The sequence below is a fragment of the Pelobates fuscus genome, chromosome 11 (genome assembly GCF_036172605.1).
Source record: "Pelobates fuscus isolate aPelFus1 chromosome 11, aPelFus1.pri, whole genome shotgun sequence".
NCBI classification, from domain to species: Eukaryota; Metazoa; Chordata; class Amphibia; order Anura; family Pelobatidae; genus Pelobates; species Pelobates fuscus.
In genome coordinates this window covers 5348005-5367346 of record NC_086327.1, presented here as the reverse complement: position 1 = coordinate 5367346, position 19342 = coordinate 5348005, and the positions used below count along the sequence as shown (strand labels likewise).

At 45.2% G+C, this 19342-nt stretch overlaps 1 protein-coding gene across 2 annotated transcripts in view; it reads right to left on the bottom strand.

Annotated features, from left to right (window-relative positions):
* The window catches only part of APLP1 (amyloid beta precursor like protein 1), a 62302-nt gene that overhangs the window by 1494 nt on the left and 41466 nt on the right, over positions 1-19342 (bottom strand). Inside the window, exons 12-16 of one of the 2 annotated variants that reach the window (XM_063436567.1) lie at positions 9195-9329; positions 9029-9052; positions 8248-8318; positions 8105-8164; positions 2656-2799 (exon numbers count right to left, since the gene is read on the bottom strand). In XM_063436567.1, the coding sequence (XP_063292637.1) occupies positions 2656-2799; positions 8105-8164; positions 8248-8318; positions 9029-9052; positions 9195-9329 (434 nt within the window). The remainder of the gene's footprint in view (positions 1-2655; positions 2800-8104; positions 8165-8247; positions 8319-9028; positions 9053-9194; positions 9330-19342) is intronic. The other variant, XM_063436568.1, reaches the window with a different exon arrangement.

Genomic DNA, 19342 nt, shown 5'->3' with positions numbered 1-19342 from the left:
ATGTTCAGTCTTTGGAGACGCAGAATATTTTGCACCTGAATCACACAACTCCAGCCCACGAACAAGTGTTGGTATTAGTATAAAGGGGGTGAACCACCAATATTAGACCTAGTCATTACAAGGCAGTGTAAATGCTAAATGGTCAAAGAAATTGTTATGTCATTGGTTTCAGTGTGATTTTGATAGAGGCTGCAGGATGTGGTGAGAGGGAATGGTATCAGAATGTAGAATGCCAATAGGGCGTTTGCCTGTTTCGTGGGAATAGAAAATGTTTTCAGACTGCCCCGACATCAGAACTGTCCCCACCCAGGTTGGAGATCATGGTCTTACACATCGTCACGAATAGGGAGGTAGCAAGGACGGAGCCCAATAGCCCAAACCCTATGCAGATACAATATACTAGTCTGTTGTTTGACTGAGACACAGAACTACATTAGCAGATTCTCCAGTCAAATTTACTAAGCAGATATCTGATTATTATTGAGAGCGTTTGGTTTAGTTTTGCTTGATCTTCTTAGTAAAATGATAAAATACTGTATTATGTGTGGGAGCTTAATCATTTCTGATGAATATATTATTCTTTGTGTTGATATATATTTAATGCTTATATTTTATAATAAGAATAAAATAACTAGCTGAATTCAACACATTTAATACATTTTTGGGAAAAACAGTTCCTGCATATTTGTGGTCTGTTACTGCAAGGCGGACTCAGAATATGCAGGCTACAATTTCTGAAATTGTTGATATAAATGAATCTGTAAAAGATCATAATATTAATCCGAGTCTATTTCTCTTATATCGGTAGACGTTATTGTGTTATTGCTATTATTGTTGATAATGTGTGCGCATAATAAAAAGCGAGAGACTGTAAATAAATCATGGAGGTTGTCAGTCCTTGAGGGAATTCTATGTGAACTAATCAAGTCATCTAATGGATGGGAAGTGGGGATCAGTACATCCTGTGATATTCTCAAATTAAATCCTCAAAGCACATCCCCTATCTCCCAACTTATCAGCACACGGAGTTCATTTTATACTAACGCAAGAAGTATATCTTGGAGAAAGACAAAGGACAAATATTTACACATTCTGCTTGCCTTGGAGCAATTATAAAATCATCACTGCAAGAGCTAAAATAAAATTAAAATTCAGAGTGGACTCTTCGCCAAATACCCAAGGAAATGGCTGTGGTAACCTACAAAGGACAGGCCAACAGAGGGGAGATTCAGAATTAAGAGCTATAATATTCAGAAACTGGAAAAGTGAGCAGGCCTCTCCACAATGGACTATTTGTGTACAAAGTCTACTCCTGGTCATCACAGTGATTCCAAGTTAAAAGAGAGCAAGACATGGATTCATCACATACAGGTAAAAGCAGACACTTGTTGAAGATGTTATAGTTGCGGATTTTATAGCTGAAGGACAGTTGGGAAGAGACAAAGACACACGTTACCTTTCCAAAGGAGCAGCAAGTATGTGTTTTTGATGGGCAGAACAATCACTTACCACCTGCCAAAGATAAAGAGCCGCGATTCCCCAGAAGGGAGCTCGTGAAGAACACAATCTCCAAAGACATGCTTTGAAAATGGCGCCTGTACACATGCTTACTTTTCTGTACACATGCTTATAGCTCAGCGGGAATTGTTCTGCATTTGTTGCCTACTATACCAGCATCCTGATGAACAGGAACAGAACAAGATGTTCTTTTGAATGGAAGGACATTAGATTACCAGTTAGCGGCATAAGGGAGGGGGGCTATGTAAGGTAGTGGGTGACCATTACTGTACACACATAGCAGATAAGACAGACGCTGAACTCCGTTAAACGCTACGCCTCAAGCTATTGAAGAATTATTCTTAGAAGTGCTAGGTAACAAACAAGCAATTCTACAGAATGAGGCAGTTATAGATTACCTAATGCCAAACGCAATCATGGGTGTGAAGATTGTGAAGGAATGTGCTGTTTGAACCTCACTGACCATTTTGAACCTATTCACAAACACATAAAGGACATAAGAAAGGTGATTGACGACATAAAGCAAGATGAAGGACTGTTTGATGGGTTTGACTGGACTCTTGGACCAAGAGACTGTTTGGGTAACGGAGGCCTGGTGCCTACAGACCACACACAGGCCTAGACCTGTCGGCACTACTTCACGGCCTTGAGCCCCTTGACAACTCAGACACTGAGGCTTACCTGCCCGCTCCGCCACTTATCCAGACACCAACCATGGGGCACCGGACGCAGAGGCAGAACCAAGAGACACCCTCGGGGACCAGAGACATTGGGTCCATGCTCCAATGGCAGCCGCTAACTAAAATGGCGGCAACGGAGCTGTCAAATCAAGGCTTCCCACGGTCACACAGCTGCTTTGTGGAGGCATCAATAGTGAAATAGCGCTGCAATACAGGTAGCGCAGTATTACAGCGCCAAGTAATTGGCCCATGTTAAAGGATGTTGCTAGAGCCAAGGACAGAGATGGATTAGGATTCTTGTGTGGTAAGGGGAGACCTATATTTGCCTGAAAATTATAGCTGTTACAGTCCTTCCAACCCATGTTATCCTGCTGTAACAAAGCTGCGTGCGGTATGATGTAATAAACAGAATTTAAGACCTGTGAAAAAAGAGTAGTTGAAGTAGCAGATATCTCACCTCTATGATTCCATGGCTGATCGTTCCGTATGGTTTGCGTCGGATCAAGAGGAGGCTGACAATTATTACCATCGCCACAGCAACCGCCACCACCAGCAGGCCAATCAGAGCCCCTCGGTTAAAGGTCACCAGCGTGTCGGGTTCCTGCAAAGTAAACCATGTATGAATTACTAAACCAAAGTCATAATACTCCTAACTCTAATGTCAGTATACCCCTAATCCCATACTCCTAATCCTAAACCTAATGTCAGTATACCCCAAACCTCATACTCCAGTCCTAATCCTAACCCTTATGTCAGTATCCTAACCCTAATGTCAATATACCCCTAATCCCATACTCTTAAACCTAATGTCAGTATACCCTTAACCGCATACTCCTAATCCTAAACCTAATGTCAGTATACCCCTAACCTCATACTCCTAATCCTAACCCTTATGTCAGTATCCTAACCCTAATGTCAACATACCCCTAACCTCATACTCCTAAACCTAACCCTAATGTCAATATACCCCTAATCCTATACTCCTAAACCTAACCCTAATGTCAATATACCCCTAATCCCATACTCCTAATCCTAACCCTAATGTCAGTATACCCCTAATCCAATACTCCAAACCCTAATGTCAGTATACCCCTAACCCTAATGTCAGTATCCCCTAACCTCATACTCCTAATCCTAACCCTAATATCAGTATACCACTAATCCCATATTCCTAACCCTAATGTCAATATACCCCTAATCCCATACTCCTAATCCTAACCCTAATGTCAGTATACCCCTAATCCCAAACGTTTAATCCTAACCCTAATGTCAGTATACCCATAAACCCATACCCCTACTCCTAACTCTAATGTCAGTATACCCCATACCCCTAATCATAACTCTAATGTCAATATACCCCTAACCTCATACTCCTAATCCTAACCTTAATGTCAGTATACCCCTAACCTCATACTCTTAATCCTAACTCTAATGTCAGTATACCCCTAACCTCACACTCTTAATCCTAACTCTAATGTCAGTAACCCTAATGTCAGTATACTCCTAATCCCATACTCCTAACCCTAATGTCAGTATACTCCTAAATCCATACTCCTAATCCTAACCCTAATGTCAGTATACCCCTAATCCCATACTGCTAATCCTAACCCTAATGTCAGTATACCCCTAATCCCATATTCCTAAACCAAACTCTAATGTCAGTAACCGTAATGTCAGTATACCCCTAATCCTAACCCCAATGTCCCTAATGTCAGTATACCCTTAATCCCATACTGCTAATCCTAACCCTAATGTCAGTATACCCCTAATCCCATATTCCTAATCCAAACTCTAATGTTAGGATACCCCTAGCCCCATACTCCTAATCTTAAACTTGATGTCACAATACTCCTTACCTGATATTCTGAACTGTAATACTAATGTTATGTTACTCTTAACTGTAACGTTAATGTCACAATACCCATAACCTGATACTAATAACCCTGACGTCACAATACCCCTAACCCGATATCCCTAATGTCAAGATACCCCTAACAAGATACTCCTTACAATGTCACAATATTACTAATCTTAATCAGTTAATGATGCTCCTAATCCTAATGTCACAATACTCCTTGCCATGTAACGATACTCCTAACCATGTAATGGTATCCCTAGCCATGTAACGATATTCCTAACCATGTAAAGATATCGCTAACCACGTAACAATACTCCTAACCATGTAACGATATCGCTAACCATGTAACGATATCGCTAACCACGTAACAATACTCCTAACCATGTAAAGATATCACTAACCACGTAACAATACTCCTAACAATGTAACAATGCTCTTAACCATATAATGATGCTCCTACCCATGTAACGATGCTCCTACCCATGTAACGATGCTCCTACCCATGTAATGATGCTCCTAACCATGTAATGATATCGCTAACCATGTAATGATACTCCTAGCCACCTAACGATGCTCCTAACCATGTAATGATGCTCCTAACCATGTCATGATACTCCTAACCATGTCATGATACTCCTAACCATGTCATGATACTCCTAACCATGTCATGATACTCCTAACTATGTCATGATACTCCTAGCCACCTAAAGATGCTCCTAACCATGTAACGATGCTCCCAGCCTTAACATTGTCATGATATTACTAACCCTAACAACGTAATGATACTCCTGACTCTATCTTGGTCACAATACTAGTAACCACGTAACAAGACTTCTAACACTAACTTGTAAAGAATTGGTCAAGCCAAGAACACTGAAAATAATACCAGATATAAGTTTGTAACTGATCCTTAGAATGGTTGAATTTAAAGTGACACTATAGGAACTCAGACCATGTCATCTCATTGGTCTGGGTGCAGTGTCCCTGCCTCCCTTAGTCCTGCAATGTAAAACATGTTCCCATTGCAGTACCAAGCCTGCCACTAGTAGCCCTTAAGCAACACTGGATGGGGTTTTTTCTGATGCTGGATGTCCTTATGCAGAGCGTGAGGACATCCAGCATCCGAGGAAACCCCATAGGAAAGCAGTGATTCAGTGTTTTCCTATGGGGAAGTCCTAAAGCTCTTGCGGCACTCACCGTGCAGATGCGTTAGGTTCCCCCATCGTCAGATGGAATGCGGTGGGGGAGGGCGTGCGAGGGAGTGTATCCTAACACTATGGATTCCCTTTCAGGTATGTGGCTGAATGGAGGTGAGACACTGATAGGGATATTTACTAGTGAAAACTACAAGTGAAATTCAAGGCCAGAGTAGCTGAACTATTTTGACCTTAAATTCACTTTGAATTCACATTTTAGTAATTGACCCTGTGGGTGTGAAACGAGAGACTGGTCAGCGCTGAGCTCTGGTCAGGAGGTGTAACATGCCACGTCAAGGAATGCCGGAGGTCAAGAGCCACAAGAGAACAAACCAGAATGTATCCAGTGATCAGAACACAACAAATGTTACAGGAAACAGAAACTGTAGCGGAGAGCTGATATCCCACAGCTATTCTCCACTTAAGATCCCAGTGAGGCTCAGGAACAAGGCAATTGTAAATCCACAAGCAGAGTTTCCAGCAGGCAAAGTAATACAGAAATATCCCAACAGCAATCCCAATAACTGGACGACACACAGTTTCAGGAGCAGAACTCATAATCTTTATTCCAGGGTGCCTTATATGCATGCACCCATGCAAGGGAGGGATTTACATCAATTAGGGCAGTAACCAATACTGTAACTGTTACCTCCCACACATCTCCTCCCCTCAGAGTGACTCATAATCCCCTTAACTTATACTGTACCTTTACCCCAAACCTGGATGTACCCCTAAACTAGTACATAGCATCAATAGTAGGGTACCGCCAGGTAGCCCTGATCTGGGTGAATAATATATCCAAAATTCACCCAGATCGGACCAGGGGTTCGGTAGTTAGGTGGAGGGTGAAGTTTGACCGACCGCACACGAGGTGGTATCCGAAAAGGGTTCCATGCGTTTGGGCCCTGCGGTCGGTTTCCATTCGGCAGTAAAAACATACAGTAATCCTAGCCATCCACACTTAAATTCACCTGTATTATAGTTCCCTCGTACTTTGTTTCTACCGAATGGGGATTCGTTAGGTCCCTCCGTTCGGGAGTTACGGAGCCCTGGAGGTCTCAGCGGTGTTCGGTTGTTTGAGTGTCCGATTTGAGTTCCAGACACTCGACGACCAAACACCGCTGAGATTTGATGCGTAAGATGGCCGCCACACGTGGTTCGTATACCGAACAGCGGCCACCCAGGCATCAGTAACTACAGTTCAAGTTGCGGTTTTGTGAGAAGTGTGAACACCTAACGAGGCGCACACTTCTCACTGGGGTGGTCTAATGGTTCGGTAGTTTCATTCTCATGAAACTATCGAACCCACATACAAAAGTATACAGAAACACATGAATACAATAAACGAATACAGTCAAATATGCAGGTTATGGGACAGGCTTAATACATTCCGCTACAGAAACTGTGACGGATACTCTGCACACAGGGGTTTAAGGAGTTTAAACAAGCATCAGGAGTGCACATGGATAGTGTGGAAGGACACAGCATTATGATTGACATGTGCTGCGAGATTGATGCACGGGTGGATCGGGGAGGAGCTGAATTCGACACACCTCTGACTAGTAACCTGATAACACACCGGAACTGAGGAGGAATAGAACATTCCAGGGGCGGGGCGAAGAGAGTAAACCATTCATGCAGCATTAAACCCTTCCCACCTGACTGCAATAGAATATTCCAGGGGCGGAGCTTAAAGGGTAAACCATTCATGCAGCATTAAACCCTTCCCACCTGACTGCAATAGAATATTCCAGGGGCGGAGCTTAAAGGGTAAACCATTCATGCAGCATTAAACCCTTCCCACCTGACGGAAATAGAATATTCCAGGGGCGGGGCTTAAAGGGTAAACCATTCATGTGGCACTGAACCCTTCCCACCTGACTGCAATAGAATATTCCAGGGGCGGGGCTTAAAGGGTAAACCATTCATGTGGCACTGAACCCTTCCCACCTGACGGAAATAGAATATTCCAGGGGCGGGGCTTAAAGGGTAAACCATTCATGTGGCACTGAACCCTTCCCACCTGACGGAAATAGAATATTCCAGGGGCGGGGCTTAAAGGGTAAACCATTCATGTGGCACTGAACCCTTCCCACCTGACGGAAATAGAATATTCCAGGGGCGGGGCCTACAGAGTAAACCATACATGCAGCAATAAACTCTTCCCACTTGACTGCAATAGAACATTCCAGGGGCAGGGCCTACAGAGTAAACCATACATGCAGCATTTAAACCCTTCCCACCTGGCTGCAATAGAACATTCCAGGGGCAGGGCCTACAGAGTAAACCATACATGCAGCATAGAACCCTTCCCACCTGGCTGCAATAGAACATTCCAGGGGCGGGGCCTACAGAGTAAACCATACATGCAGCATAGAACCCTTCCCACCTGGCTGCAATAGAACATTCCAGGGGCGGGGCCCGGATGGCAGTTATTATTTATAGTGCCGTATCTGTGACCTCTTTCCAGACATTGCCTATCGGGACAGTAATCGTTAGCTCCCAATATTGCCTTCAATATTATCTGAATAATAATTTGAATGAATAGCAAATTGTGGAGATAAAGGTGCCTGCCCAGCTGTCCTAAACTACTAATCCAATGAGCAATAAGTAGTATTTATCTGGACACAATGTGGTTGAGAATTATGGGAATTGCATGCTTTAATATGGCTGGGGAGCTTTCTCTACTCTATCCTAGATCAAGGTGTCCAGCATTGCGTGCACCCAGCCCACTCTTGGCCTTTATTTCCAGAATTCTGTGCCTGTAGAGCATTCTTGGGTAGTAAGTTGGAGGGCTAGGAATAGACACCCTTATTCTAGAGAGTATAGAGAGCAAAGGAGACAAAACTCACTAGTTCATCGCGCTGAATCTCCTCCGATTGGTAATGGACCTGTTTCATGGACGCGTTATCCTGCGGAGAGAAGGATATAATGGTCAGAACATTTATCCGATTTCTGGGAGAGATATGAAGATATAGAGATGGCTTCTTTATACCTTTTGCCCAGGGAAATTGAGAGTTCGTTCCGTGGTGGAGAAGTCGGAGTACAGATCCCAAACAGCTGACCCTGTGGGGAGATAGGAAGGAGTATACGGGTATCGGGGTTACGATGCAGTCAGAGCGAGATTGAAAGAAACAAACATCGACAGGCTGGGAGGGGCAAGAAACACGTAACAAAAGACAGACTCAGTAAGCAGAGTTTCCACAATGCACAGATTTCTAATCTGTCTTTGTTTTTCTGGTTAAAATCAAGGCTTATTGTAATACATGGGAATGGGGGGAGGATGACTAGTTCCTGGCTTGGGATCCAGATCTGTCTCACTACGTGTTCCATCCTCCATTACCAGATCCCACCGGAACCTTCCAGTCAGGTATCTACCTCGTGGGGGACAGTCACCTTCTGTTCCCGTTACAAACCCTATCTGCTTGATAAAACTAACCAGACTTTATCTAGCTGTACAGTGGCTCCGGGTTTAGACATAATGGTGGGAAGGGAATTTAACACTAATTTAAATGGGTTTTTCACTAAAATGTGAATTGTTAGGAATTTGAAGTTCATTTAAAATTTCAGGCTAAAACAGCTGAACTGGAAAAATTTACCAAGAAAGTTATATTTTCATTTAAGATATTTTTGCCTCAAATTTGAAACAGACTAGAGAAAGTGAGACTAATCACCCAGCACCCAGACTGAGTGAGACTAATCACCCAGCACCCAGACTGAGTGAGACTAATCACCCAGCACCCAGACTGAGTGAGACTAAGCACCCAGAGACTGACCTTTCCATTCGATCTGTTGGGAGTCTGCGGAGTCCGAAAAGCGACAGCGAGAAACGGCAGAGGGAGTAAGATGGAAAAAGAGAGGAAAAGGAAACAGGGTGTGAGAGACTGGCACAGAGAGGAGGAAATCACAGGGGAAGAAGGGGACACATCTCAGCACTCTCACCCTCTCCTTGAGACGTCTCAGCAGAGTTCTGTGTGGACACTCTCATGTCAGTGTAGTCACTGTCTTCATTCAGTTTCTTCTGCGTGGAAGTGAGGAGATCTCCAGCGCCCACCCACTCTGCGTGCAGCCAGCTTTCTGTAATTACATAGTTTATACATATTATAACTTATTACAGACAATATTATAAGATTACAGACACATAATACTCTGAGATTACAGATCATATTGCCAGCCTGGAGATTGCCAGCCTCCTGCCTCAGGACTATGGGTAAAGTCAACGACTGTAAAGACCCATATTTTATTCCCCCTGGTTCCCCTGGTTCGGGCACTTTCCATAGAACCGAACACTAGCTCCCTGGTGGCCATTCGCATGGACCAATACAGCGAATAGACTTCAGGGGGATTTAGCTGCGAATGCCCTTGTAGTTCTATGGAACTATTTTCGGCATGAAGACATTGCAGCTCCCGGGCAGTCGCCAGCGGCACTTAGCCGTGATTCTATGGAAACGTTTTCGGCATGGGACCATGCGTGCAGTCTGTAAAAACTATGACTTCCAGGAAATTCCTGAACTCATGAACTGATCTGGGTGATTTTTGGATATGTTGGTCACCCAGATCAGGGCTATCAGGGGATGTAACTGTGGGGATTTGATGTGTTTTAAGGTATTTTGGGGGTTTTGTAAAAATGTGTTTTTTTTGTATTTGGAGATAATTGATTTTAGTATAATGCTTGACCCAATTATCTCCTAAGTAAAGGGGAAGGCTTATTGTATTGTATATGGGAGTGTCATGCATTGTAACACTGTTATTATTGGTCTGTGACTTTGTAACGGAGTACCCCACCAGGTCCATGTGGGAGTGCCCCTTGCATGGGGATTGTCATAAAAGACCAAGTGTGGCACCATTAAAATCAGTTCCTCTCCACCCTCAACACAGAGCCTCATCTCATGTGTGGAGGGGACAGCTATTTTCACTCTGGGAATTGCGATACTCCTTATGCTCCCTATAATTATTATCACTAGCTCTTATAAGAGCTGTTCCTGCTATACTCTCTGGAGTAGCAGAGGTTCATCCACTGGAAGCTGGATCCTGGTCTTGGGTCAGGGTGGGTGGAGGACGGTGAGATCCCCAACCAACATACGGCGGTTTGTGGGAGTCTATGGTGCTGATGGTGTCTGGTGGAGTCCTCGGTGAGTCCTTGGAGTCCTCGGTGAGCACTAGGACCATCGATTGGTGGAGGCACCCGGTTGGGGTGCCAGGCGGTCCGTCACACTGATATTACAGATCATATAGTAACCTGAGATTACAGACCATATGATAACCTGATTCCAGACTATATAATAACCTGAGATTCCAGACCACATAATAAACTGAGATTAAAGATCATATAATAACCTGAGATTACAGACTTTATAATAACCTGAGATTACAGATTATATAATAACCTGAGATTACAGATTATATAATAACCTGAGATTACAGATCACATAATAACCTGATTCCAGACCATATAATGACTTGAGATGACAGATCATATAATAACCTGCGGTGCAGACCATATAATAACCTGAGATTACAGACCATATAATACCCTGAGATTACAGATCATAAAATAGCCTGAGATTACAGACCATATAATAACCTGATTCCAGATCATATAATAACCTGAGATTACAGATTATGTAATAACGTGAAATTACAGACCTTATAATAACCTGAGATTACAGGTCATATGATAACCTGAGATTACAGACCATATAATAACCTGATATTAAAGATCATATGATAACCTGAGATTACAGACCATATAATAACCTGAGATTACAGATCATATAATAACCTGGGATTACAGACCATATGATAACCTGAGATTACAGACCATATAATAACCTGATTCCAGATCATATAATAACCTGAGATTACATACCATATGATAACCTGAGATTACATTTTATATAATAACCTGAGATTAAAGATCATATAATAACCTGATTCCAGACCACATAATAACCTGCGGTGCAGACCATATAATAACCTGAGATTACAGACCATATAATACCCTGAGATTACAGATCATATAATAACCTGAGATTACAGATATGATCATATGATAACCTGAGATTACATACCATATAATAACCTGAGATTACAGATTATATAATAACCTGAGATTACAGACCATATAATAACCTGAGATTACAGATCATATAATAATCTGAGATTCCAGACCATATAATAACCTGATTCCAGATCATATGATAACCTGAGATTCAAGATCATATAATAACCTGATTCCAGACCACATAATAACCTGCGGTGACAGACCATATAATAACCTGAGATTACAGACCATATAATAACCTGAGATTACAGATCCTATGATAACCTGAGATTACAGATCATATAATAACCTGAGATTACAGACCATATGATAAACTGAAATTACAGACTATATAATAACCTGAGATTACAGACCATATAATAACCTGAGATTACAGATCATATGATAAACTGAGATTACAGATCATAAAATAACCTGAGATTACAGATTATAGGATAACCTGAGATTACAGATCACATAATAACCTGAGATTACAGATCATATAATAACCTGAGATTACAGATCATATGATAAACTGAGATTACAGACTATATAATAACCTGAGATTACAGACCCTATGATAAACTGAGATTACAGACCACATAATAACCTGATTCCAGATCATATAATAACCTGAGATTACAGACCATATAATAACCTGATTCCAGACCATATAATAACCTGAGATTACAGATCATATGATAACCTGAGATTACAGACCATATAATAACCCGAGATTACACAATATAAAGAGTAGAACGCGTGGGGTATTGTCTGATTCCATTAAACAGTGAATTGTGGTGAAATGAGATCAGAAATGCCACATTTGGCAGTAATAAAATAGAATATATAATATCTTATAGCCAGGATTGTACGTTCCCACTGGAAGGAGGTATGTAGATGGTTGGCTTTTTGTGTGGGAGGGGAGCTCAGATACTTGTGACCAATTTGCCAAAAGCCTGGATAACCCAGATTGGAACCTCTATTCTTCTAGTAACAATCAACAATACGAAATAGATTTATTAGACTTCCATTTAAAGGGGGACAGCAGCAATAATAAGATTATTACATCAGGATTGAGAAAGAAAACACCGGGTGGCACCATACCAAGAGCGGATAGCTGTCACCCCGCCATACTTTCAATGCAATCCCTCTGGGAGAATTGTTCTACTGAGGGAATATTCCATAACCAAGCAGAGGAATTGGGAAATCACCTTCTTTAAATGGGTTATTACCATAAGAGGATGGAAACTGGCCCTTGAAGTGGAAATAAAGGCCATGAACCAAAAACCTAAAATGAAATGTAATAATGAATTAAAAATAAAACAAAATAGATGCCAATATGAGTCACAGGAGGAAAACTCGGCTGAGGTCTCATAACTGATCACAACAAGACGAAAGATTGTTTGCTACAGATTGTAGTAAACAATGTAACTCTAAGGTGCTTGTGACAGACCCCTTTTTGGAGTGACAGATACCATCGCGGAGAATTGCCGTTGTGTGTGGACTATTGTGGATTTCGGGTACTTGTGGATCCGTACGGTACACACTGCCACGTGGAGAGAACAATGGGTCGCGGCCATTTTGACCGCATGGACTAATGACCGAACTTTCCACACGACGAATTTCGACCTTACCGACAACGTACGCCCATGCTGGTCGACGGATCCAAAGTACCGAAATAAAGACACCGGATCCAAAAGAGAGTTTTTGTTTATATTGTATAGTTCCTGCGTAATTGGTGCAAACGTGTATCTGGCGAACGGCCCAACCGATCTAGGGGATTTTCACGTATGTTGTTCCCTTAGATCTCCGTTCCCTAATACACGTAGCACATTGTATTTTCGTTACATATTGTGTGTGTTATTAAACCTGTAATAATTGTAAAATATTCTGCCCGGTACAGTGGGAGTGACTCCCACTGTAAATGTATTATCTCCTCCGGATACGGGGAGGAGTTGTTGTACGGCATAAAAGCCCGAGTTGCAGAATAAACATTATTCCTACTTTGACCCTCAACACAGAGTCTCGTCTCGTGCTTGGAGGGGATGGCTATTTACTTGGATTCGTAATTACTGGGAACCTGTTATGCTTTAGCTGACTTCATCTTGAGGGGGAAAGGACACCTTCTCAGCGGCGTAAACCCCTACTACACCGGGGTGCCGCTACAATTGGTGGCAGCGGCGGGATAGTTCTTTCACCCCAGAAGAACAGCTACCGAGAGCAAACAGGATGGAGGCCTACTACGGAAGGTTGAAACGATCTACCCTAAAAGACTTGTTGGAGAGCCGTGGTCGTTCGGCTAGCAACAAAAAGAAACGAGACATTTTGGCAGAGTTGGTCGCATTGGACTTAGCTGAACAGAATGGCGAGCCGGGTGTCGAACCAAACCCAGAACCGGAGATCGCATTGGTCCGAACCCCGGAAGACGAACGATTCGACCACGAGGTGAGGGTAAGGCTGGCTCACTACGGACCAAACCCCTCACCTAGGATCGTGACCCAAGTCATTGCAGCGGTCGATGCCAACCGGCGCCAGACTTCCACCAGCGCCAGTCCAGTTGCTGGGACTTTTCAAACCCCCGAGGAAAAGAGGAAAGTACACTTTGCCGCTTTTAAAAATTTTGTGGAAGCAGAGGGGGAGATTGACCAATACCTAGCGGACTTTGAGCGGCAATGTGCCTTGCATAAAGTACCCTCCGAGGAGTGGGTCAAAATTTTGTCTGGCAAATTATCCGGCCGAGCCAGTGATGCTTTCCGGGCGATCCCGGACCATGAGGTGGGAAACTATCGATTGGTAAAGGAAGCTCTATTGTCCCGATATGCGGTAACCCCCGAAGCATATCGGAGATGCTTCCGAGAATCCCGAAAGCAAACCGGTGACTCCTACACCGAGTGGGCCTGCCGATTACAACGCACGGCTGGCCACTGGATGGATGGGTGCCAAGCTACCACCGCGGAGGAGGTATTACAATTATTTTTGTTGGAGCATTTTTTTGAAAAGGTGGACAAGGAGCTCAGAGAGTGGATTCGGGATAGGAGACCCCTTACCCTACCCGAAGCCGCACGGTTGGCCGATGAGTACGCAGACGCCCACAAACCCGACCCCTCGGTCCAAAAGACAGCTCCCCGAGTCGAAAGCCGCCCCGTCGGCCCTACTCCAACCACCCCCGCTACTCAACCTAGCTACAGCATTTCCTCCCGCTTCGCCCAGTCCAGTGTCCCGGACCGCCGGCGGTGCCATAGGTGCCAACAGGTGGGCCACCTGAGAGACAAATGCCCACTAGATCCAGCTCGACAAGCTTCTTGGAGGAAGCCCACTGAAGGGAACCCCCGGCCCTTTACCTCAGGGGCCCATTGCATTGAAGCCCAACCCCTGGGGGAAGAGCAATGGGAGATTTTGCACAAGGCCAATCCCCTATATGCGGCTGCCGTAGACAACCGGCAGCATCACCGACAAACAGTCCGAGTAAATGGACAAGTTGTCAGTGGATTACGAGACACTGGGGCCACCCTAACTTTGATCCAACACGACCTGGTCCCCGAAAAGGAACATACTGGACAAACGGTGGCCGTTAGAGTGGCCGGGGGTGCAGTACATCGCCTCCCCACGGCCCGAGTGCATTTGGATTGGGGGGTGGGAGCTGGCCAAGTGAATGTGGGCCTGATGAAAGGGCTACCCGCGGAAGTACTCTTGGGAAATGACTTAGCCCCGCTGTTGTCCGCTTTTGCTCCTCAAGGCCCTGCTGGAGCCTGCCCTGTCACCACCCGGGCTCAGGCTCGTGCCATTGGAATCGGCCCGCCGGTCGTGGAGACCCAGGTAAGATCTAACCCTCCGACTGTGACCTTAGGACAGACCCCCTTAGACTGGGATACCCCTGAGACTTTCGGGAGGGAGACACGGGAGGACGTCACTCTACGGAAGTATAGAGAAAAGGCTGACAAAAAGGAACTAGGGACGGATGGGGAAAGCTACGAGTGGGTGGGGGATAGACTGTATAGGATCCCCCAGGAGCCCGCAACAGGTAAAAACCCCGTCCCACAGAAGCAACTAGTGCTACCGAAAAAGTACCGACAAGAGATCATGAGGATCGCTCACGATATACCCTTAGCCGGCCATTTAGGAGTACGTCGCACGGGCCATAGGATTACCCAGAATTTCTTCTGGCCAGGGTTTAACCGGGACGTGCGACAATATTGCAGAACCTGTGACACTTGCCAACGGGTGGGTAAGAGGGGGGATCGCCCAAAGGCCAAATTAATGTCGATGCCGATCATTGGGGAACCTTTCTATAGGGTCGCCGTCGACATTGTAGGCCCCCTAGCGCGACCTAGCCCATCCGGTAAGAAGTACATTCTTACTGTGGTAGACTATGGGACCCGGTACCCCGAGGCAGTACCTCTGTCAAATATTGAAGCTGAGACAGTGGCCGATGCCTTGGTTAAGATATTCACTCGGGTAGGGTTCCCTAAAGAAATCCTATCCGACCAGGGAACCCAGTTCACTGCCGTACTCACACAACAGTTATGGAAAGTGTGCCACATTAAACCCCTGCTCAGTTCCCCGTACCACCCCCAAACTAACGGTCTCTGTGAGCGCTTTAATGGGACTCTCAAACAAATGTTGAGGACCTTTACGGACGGTTGCAGAGACTGGGAAAGATTCTTACCCCACCTGTTATTTGCATATAGGGAGGTCCCCCAAGAATCTACGGGTTTCTCTCCCTTTGAGTTATTGTATGGGAGGAGGGTGCGAGGACCCCTCGATCTCATTCGGGACCACTGGGAAGGGGAGACTGAACAGGCAGGGACACCTATTGTGCCATATGTCCTGGAACTCCGGGACCGCATGGAGCAGCTCTCCCTATTGGTAAGGGAGAATCTCCAGGCGGCCCAGGGGCGACAGAAACGATGGTACGATAGGGGGGCCCGGCAACGACTATTCCAAATAGGGCAGAAGGTATTGGTGCTAAAACCGGTGAAGGACAACAAACTGCAAGCTGCGTGGCAGGGTCCTTACAAGGTTTTAGCCCAACTCTGTGATACCACCTACCTTATTGCCAGCTGTGCAGATGAACGGATCCAACGATCCTTTCATGTGAACATGTTGAAGGAATACCAAGAACGGCAGGAAGACATTCACGCTGTTTGTGCCCCAGCTACCGATGACCCTGAAAATTTACCCCTACCGGACCTGCTAGAAAGGGAGACTCACCCCGACCCAGTTAGCCTAGTGAAACTGGGAGAGCGACTGAACCCTACGGAGCTGGAACAAGCGAGACAGCTCCTATGGGAGAAACAGAGTACCTTCTCCCAGGAGCCAGGGTACACCACCCTGGCCATACACAAGGTAGAAACCCCAGGGCAGGCCCCCCTCCGAAAACCCCCTTACCGTATTCCGGAAGCCGTCCGGGACGGGATGCTAAAGGAAATACGGGAAATGACCCAGCTGGGGGTTATTGAGCCATCAGACAGTCCCTGGGCCTCTCCCGTAGTCCTAGTCCCCAAGAAAGACGGAACCACTCGGTTCTGCGTCGACTACCGACGACTGAATGAAAAGACTACCACTGACGCTTACCCCATGCCCCGGGTAGACGAATTACTAGATCGCATAGCCAGGGGTAACTATCTATCTACCATAGACCTCTGCAAGGGTTATTGGCAGATTCCCCTGGCCGAGGATGCCGTCCCCAAGTCGGCATTTGTCACCCCGTTTGGCCTATACCAATTTAAGGTCATGCCATTCGGGATGAAAAATGCCCCGGCTACGTTCCAGCGAATGGTGGATCGGCTCCTCGATGGATTCCAGGAGTTTGCATGTGCATACCTGGATGACATTGCGATCTACAGTGAGACTTGGGAGGAACATTTAGTCCACATAGGAGTAGTCCTAGATAAGATTCGGGCCGCGGGCCTGACCCTAAAACCCGAGAAGTGCCATTTAGGAATGGCCGAGGTCCAATACCTGGGTCACCGAGTAGGGTGTGGGAACCAGAGACCGGAGCCTGCCAAGGTTGAAGCAGTAGCGAACTGGCCCACACCTAATACCAAGACCCAAGTATTGGCCTTCTTAGGGACCGCCGGGTATTATAGGCGTTTTGTCCCTGATTATAGTACGGTAGCCAAGCCCTTGACTGACTTGACCAAGAAGAATTTACCCAGACAGGTCCTGTGGTCTCCCGCTTGCGAAGCCGCATTCCAATCGCTCAAACATGCCCTTGTTAATGCTCCTGTCTTGGCTGCCCCAGTACCTAACAAACGTTTCCTTGTACATACAGACGCTTCCATGTATGGACTGGGGGCTGTGCTGAGCCAAATCGGGGAAGATGGAAAGGAGCATCCGGTCGCATACCTCAGCCGAAAGTTGTTACCGAGGGAAGTGAGTTATGCGGCCGTAGAGAAAGAGTGCCTGGCCCTGGTATGGGCATTGAAAAAACTAACACCTTATTTGTATGGACAAGAATTTTCTTTGGTAACCGACCACAATCCATTGGTATGGCTTAACCGGGTCGCAGGAGACAATGGCCGATTGCTAAGATGGAGCTTGGCCCTGCAAACGTACAATTTCACCATCAGCTATCGACCCGGTAAGCTAAATGGCAACGCCGATGGGTTGTCTCGACAACTTGACAATTCTCCGGACAAGTGAATTCCGGTCATCCCTAAGTTAATCCGAAAGGATCAATCCAGGTCTGCCGGAGTGTACCACTAGGAGGGAGCCGTGTGACAGACCCCTTTTTGGAGTGACAGATACCATCGCGGAGAATTGCCGTTGTGTGTGGACTATTGTGGATTTCGGGTACTTGTGGATCCGTACGGTACACACTGCCACGTGGAGAGAACAATGGGTCGCGGCCATTTTGACCGCATGGACTAATGACCGAACTTTCCACACGACGAATTTCGACCTTACCGACAACGTACGCCCATGCTGGTCGACGGATCCAAAGTACCGAAATAAAGACACCGGATCCAAAAGAGAGTTTTTGTTTATATTGTATAGTTCCTGCGTAATTGGTGCAAACGTGTATCTGGCGAACGGCCCAACCGATCTAGGGGATTTTCACGTATGTTGTTCCCTTAGATCTCCGTTCCCTAATACACGTAGCACATTGTATTTTCGTTACATATTGTGTGTGTTATTAAACCTGTAATAATTGTAAAATATTCTGCCCGGTACAGTGGGAGTGACTCCCACTGTAAATGTATTATCTCCTCCGGATACGGGGAGGAGTTGTTGTACGGCATAAAAGCCCGAGTTGCAGAATAAACATTATTCCTACTTTGACCCTCAACACAGAGTCTCGTCTCGTGCTTGGAGGGGATGGCTATTTACTTGGATTCGTAATTACTGGGAACCTGTTATGCTTTAGCTGACTTCATCTTGAGGGGGAAAGGACACCTTCTCAGCGGCGTAAACCCCTACTACACCGGGGTGCCGCTACAGTGCTTATAATACGAAAACCTCTTCCAGTCCTGAAGATCCGACCCATTCTATAGGAAATTATGGAACTCTAAATGTAGGAGTTGCGCTAGGAGAGCAAAATCTTTGAAATCAATTCTATCACTAAGTCTTTTCTCCTCAAATACTCCCCAATCTTCGGAAACAGCTGAAATGCAAACGCATGCATAAATGTGGCCAAAAGAGGTTCATCTCGTCCGTCCCCAAAATGAAATATAACATAAACGAGTTCATAAATTGTGCTACAGAGGGGGTTGTGTATCTTATAACGTGTAAAAATGTAAGAAACACAAGTTCACAACAAGAATAGCAGAACACATATTGAGCATTAAGTCAGAAAGCATTAGACCAGGCTTCCCCAAACTCCGACCCTCCAGATGTTGCTGAACTACAACTCCCATGAATCTCAGCCTATCTATTTCATTCATGGGAGCTGTAGTTCATTAACATTTGGAGAGCGGAGTTTGGGGAAGCCTGCATTAGACAAACGTCAGTATCTAAACACTTCAGAACATGTGCGGGGGGAAATTGGTCCCTATTTACCTTTCAAGCAATTACAAAATAAAGGATTGGGTCCTAGAGGAGG